Raw genomic sequence first — 5078 nt, forward strand, 5'->3', positions numbered from 1 at the left:
GAGGGGCAGGTGCCTCTGGACAGGCTCTGGTGGTAACAGCATGGAGCTGGGTTTGCTGGCGGCACAAAACACTGCCTCAGATCCACCCCATGCCCTGGTGCCTGGACACCCCCCAGCACCAGCAGGCATCTGTGTATGCACCCTGTTGTTTTTTTTCCCCACCCTACCTCGTCTCCCCTCTGGACAGACCCCAAGCCCTGGCTTTCCAACCTGCATGCCTGCCCCACCCCCGACTTACCTGTATCTAGCTGCTGGACCAGCTCCCATCACCCTGCCTGGCTGTATGACTGGCCCTCCCCCCAACCAAGCCCTTTGAACTTCACCTTAATATCTAAGTTTCTCCCATTCTATGCCTCTGTGAAGCTTCTCCCACTGCTCCTATGTTGTTTGCCAGGCTCCCTGGCTCTAAGCTCCACCCCTAACACCTAAGCACCTCCCCTCACTCCTAAGCCAGTCCCATTCACTACTCTTCAATCCCACCACAACACCTAGCCTAGGCCTCTCTCACTAGTCCCTCTCTGTACCCACAAGAAGCTGCTCCCACTACCTGTAAGGTACCTGCCAGGTGCCCTGGCTATAAGCTCCTTCCATCACATTTTAAGCCCCATTCCCAGTCCCCTTAAAGCCTGTCCCCAATATCTAAGCTTTTCCTGTCACTTAAACCTTGCTTCTAACACACAAGTACCTGTCATCATCAAAGCCTCTCCTATCATTCTAAAGCCCTGCCTCCAGCCTTAAGCTCCACCCCTAGCTGGTGATTGTCGTTGACCTCTACTCCCCGCGCCCCCACAGGTGAATGAGGAGACAGGGAACCGTCGCCCCGTGATGCTGACGCTGCTGCGGGCGCCACGAGCTGGGAAGGGCAAGAATGGGGCTGAATTGGAGCGGGCTCTGGACGAGAGCAAGGAGCCCGAGGCGGGTGCCAAGGATGATAAGGGGCCAGGTACAGCAGGAGTGAGGGGCACTGTGCAGCATGGAGGTGCTGCAGGTGGGGCTGAGGGGCACTGTGGGACTATGGTGGAGGCTGTGGTTCAGGAATGATGCAGACTGGGGGATGAGGGGTACTGCAGGTTGAGACTCAGGTATACCAGGTCCTGTGGATTGGGAGTGAGGGGCACTGTGGGGCAAAGCGGGGGGGGTTAGGGATTAGGAGCAATGAAGGGTTGTGGGGGAAGGCTGAGGGTCAAGAGCAAGGGACACCATGGAGTGATGTGAGGCCTGCGGGTCAGGAGTGAGAGGTACCGCAGGTCATGTCTCACCCCCCTGTTCCCCTCACCAGAGGCGTTGCCTGCCCCATCCAGCCCCACACCAGTCCCAACTCTGGGGGAGGTGGCAGCAACAGAGGCGGCGGGGGTGGGCGAGGAGCTGCTGCAGGGGCTGCCGGCAGATCTGGCGCCTGTGCTGCTGCGGGCCTGTGCCTCGATGCTGGCGGTGCCAGTGGACCCTGACACATTGCACGCCACACTACGTCTCTGCCTGCGCCTCACACGGCGCCATGCCCACGCCCTGCTCTTCGCCGAGCTCCGCAGTCCTCGCACCATCTTGGGTCTCACCCAGAGCTCCGGCTTCACTGGCTTCACCCCCCTCGTCACTCTGCTGCTGCGCCATGTCATCGAGGACCCCACCACGCTGCGCCACACCATGGAGAAGGTACCTGTCCCTCCTCACCCCTGGGTACCATTTCCTCCTTCCAGCCATGCTATGGAGAAGGTACCCATACCCCTCCACCCCCGGCACTGCCAATACTGCCCCCCATCCAGCTATACCCTGAAGAAGGTATGGGCACCTTTATATAGTCTCTTGTACTCCCAGTCAAGTCATAGGCACCCCCTCCCCCCAAGACAGTGTGGAGATGTTCAATGAGGGCGAGTGGAAAGTCCCTTGCTTAGGGTGGAAGAATCCCATGCACCTGGGGACCAACTGGCTAAGCAGTGGCTCTGCAGAAAAGGACCTGGGGATTAGAGTAGGCAATAAGCTGAAAAGGAGCCAGCAGTATACCCTTGTTGCAGAGAAGGCTAACGTCATACTGGGCTGCATTAGTAGCCAGCAGATCAAAGAAAGTAATTTTTCTCCTCTATTCAGCATTGGTGAGGCCACATCTAGAGTACTGTGCTACAGAAAGGATGTGGACAAGTAGGATAGAGTCCAGTAGAGGGCAACAAAAATGGTTAGGGGGCTGGGGCATGTGACTGAGCAGAGGTTGAGGGAACTGGGCTTATTTAGTCTGGAGAAGAGAAGACTGAGGCGGGGGTTTAATAGCAGCCTTCAGCTACCTGGAGGATGATTCCAAAAAGAATGGAGTAAGAGTGCTCCTTGTTCTGTCATTTGCCACCACTGAGAAATCAATGGTCTGAAGTTGCAGCAAGGGAAATTTAGGTTGGATATTAGGAAAAAATTTCTCATTAGGAGGGTAGTGAAGTATGGGAACAGGTTATACAGAGAGGTTGTGGAATCTCCATTCTTGGAGGTTTTCAAGCCCCGGCTAGACAAAGACTTGGTTGGGATGAGATAGTTGGGGATGATCCTGCTTGGAGCAGGGGGTTGGACTAGATGACCTCCTGAAGTCCCTTCCAACTCTCATTTTCTGTGATTCTAAGGTACTTGTAGCCACCTCTGGGTACCACCAGCACCCCCCTTCCAGTCAAGCCATGGTGGGGCTCAGAAGGGCTTCTTGTAGCCCCTAGTCATGCCATGGTGAAAGTGTCCATAGCTCCCCTCGTCATTGCTAGCACTGGCCTCCTTAGCCTCAGAGTGAAAAATGTATAGCCACGATACCCATATAGCACCCCTCAGCCAGGCCATGGTGAAGGTACCTGTAGCTCCCAAGGCACCAGTAACACCCCCTTTCCTAGCCATGCTGTGGAGAAGGTATCTATACCACCCCCTTTCCACTGGGGATTGCCCCCCTCCAGCCACAATATGGAGTAGCTACAGGCATCTCATGCAGTATACTGTACCACCTGTCAGGTCATGGTGAAAGTACCCATTGGCTGCCTGGGCATTGCCAGCACTACCCTTTCTCCTCCCCACCACCCACTGCCATAGTATGCAGGAGGTATAGGCACCCCGTACAGCACACTGTAGTCATGTCGTGGAGAAGGTATCAATCTTCCTTGCGCACTACCCCGTGGAAGAGGTACCCATACTGCCCTGGGCACCCCATACAGCACTCTGTATTCCCCAGCCTGGCTATGGTGTAGGTACCTGTGCAGGTCCCCTGGGCACCCCCAGCCAGACTATATAAAGAAGGTCCCCTAAACTCTCCTGGGCACCACCTCCCAAGGAACCTCCAGTACCATGGGGAAGGTGCACCCAAGTACCCATTAGCTCCATGCCCAGCCACGTCATAGAAAACTTACGGGCATCCTGTACACTTAGTCATGCCATGGAAAAGGTACCCATAGACATGCCCCCATAGACGGAAGAAAAAAAAAATTGAGAGGGCCTGAGCATGTGCGCATGTGTGTGCAAGCCCTCCCCCCCCCCCCCCCCCCCACCCCCCCGAGCTGTGGCTCATGCAGGGGGGGGGGCACCTCTCACTGCTGCATGCACCCAAGGAGGGCACAGGGGGGCATGTGCCCCCAGATCTGTGTGGGGCAGGTCAGGGTGCTGCTGGGGCCAGGGCTGTGCCAGGTTCTTCCCAGCGGGGGGCTGCACTCAGGGTGGGCAGCAGCAGCTCTGGAAAGGGGAGTCAGGGGGACTATGGTGAATTTTGGGTTGGCTGCAGCCTGGCACTGCCCCAGCCTGCAGTAGCAGTCTGCCCAGCCCCACACAGATCCCAGGGCACATGCCGCCCTCATGCCTCTTGGGGTGCATGTAACAGCAGGAGCCATGCCCCCCTGATGAGCCATTTGTGGCTCAGTCCCTCTCCCTGCCAGCTGTGCATTGTCTGCCCCTCCCCTAGCCTCAGGCTGCCCCAGCCCCACTCCCTCCCTCACCACTGCCTGCCCACCCCCCACTGCAGCCGCCGGAAGTCCATGGCCAGGCTGCCTTGCGGCCCTACCACTGCCCCCTGTTTGGGGGAGCTAAGCCCCATTAGCACACCCCTTCCTCCGCCTATCCCTGTCCCCACTGCCCAGCAGTGCCCCCTCAGCCACAGTATAGAAGAGCTGCAGGCAGTGCACAGTATGGAAAAAACACCTGTATAACTTTCCAAGCAGTCCCCAGCCATAGCCACACCATGCAGAAAGTACCTGTACCCTCATGGGCACTACCTCCCAGGCACCCCCAGTACCATGGAGAGGGCACAGGCCAGGCACCTACCAGCTCCACCCTGTAGCTGGGCCATGGATAAAGTACCCATACCCAATACCCATCACCTGCCCCACCTCCCCAAGGAACTCCCTTTGGCAAACCCTAGCCATACCACAGAGAAGGCCCCCTTACCTACCCCCCAGGCATCGCCACCCCCAACCACATGAAGGAGAAGGTAAAGATACCCAGTCCCTTCTGGGTACCCACCCGCCTCCAGCTCCACCATGGGGATTGTATAGGCATCTGGTATCTTCCAGCCACAGCATGGAGAAGATACGGGGACCTTACTGCTGTTTGTCATGCTCCAGAGGAGATGGGACTCCCCCGTCCCCCTATACTTCTCCAGGCACCCCTTGCCCCCTCATAGTCATACCCCAGAGAGAACCCCTCTGTATAGCTCCATGTTCCCCCTGCCCCTACAGCTACACCCCAGAAGAGATGAGATCCCTATGCACAATTCCATGTACCTGCCCACCTGCCCCACCCAGCCCTACACACACTACATGCTATACATGTGCGCTGCAGTGCTGAGAAAGGACCCAGGTGTCTGGGGCTCCTATCCTGTCCCCTTTCCACCACTCCCCCCAGCCTGTTCCACCCCTCCTCAGCTCTGGGATAGGCAAACCCAGGCATTCTGGTCCCCCCCTTACTCCCCATGCCTAGCTCTTGTGCTGTGCTATGGAGGAGGTGTTTCCTGTACAGCCCCAAGCATACCCCTGACCCCAAGTCATGCTGTCTAGGAGGCAGGGTCTAATCTGACCCCCACCCTTGTTTTGCCATCTAGGAGGCGAGGCTCGGTCTCCCCCCCCCCCCCCCCCCCCGGC

At 57.6% G+C, this 5078-nt stretch overlaps 1 protein-coding gene across 1 annotated transcript in view; it reads left to right on the forward strand.

Annotated features, from left to right (window-relative positions):
- The window catches only part of HUWE1 (HECT, UBA and WWE domain containing 1, E3 ubiquitin protein ligase), an 82616-nt gene that overhangs the window by 36949 nt on the left and 40589 nt on the right, over nt 1-5078 (forward strand). Inside the window, 2 exon segments of the mRNA XM_014523851.2 lie at nt 793-943; nt 1280-1650. Coding sequence (XP_014379337.1) covers nt 793-943; nt 1280-1650 — 522 coding nt within the window.

This window comes from Alligator sinensis, unplaced genomic scaffold, assembly GCF_000455745.1.
Source record: "Alligator sinensis unplaced genomic scaffold, ASM45574v1 scaffold137_1, whole genome shotgun sequence".
NCBI lineage: Eukaryota > Metazoa > Chordata > Crocodylia > Alligatoridae > Alligator > Alligator sinensis.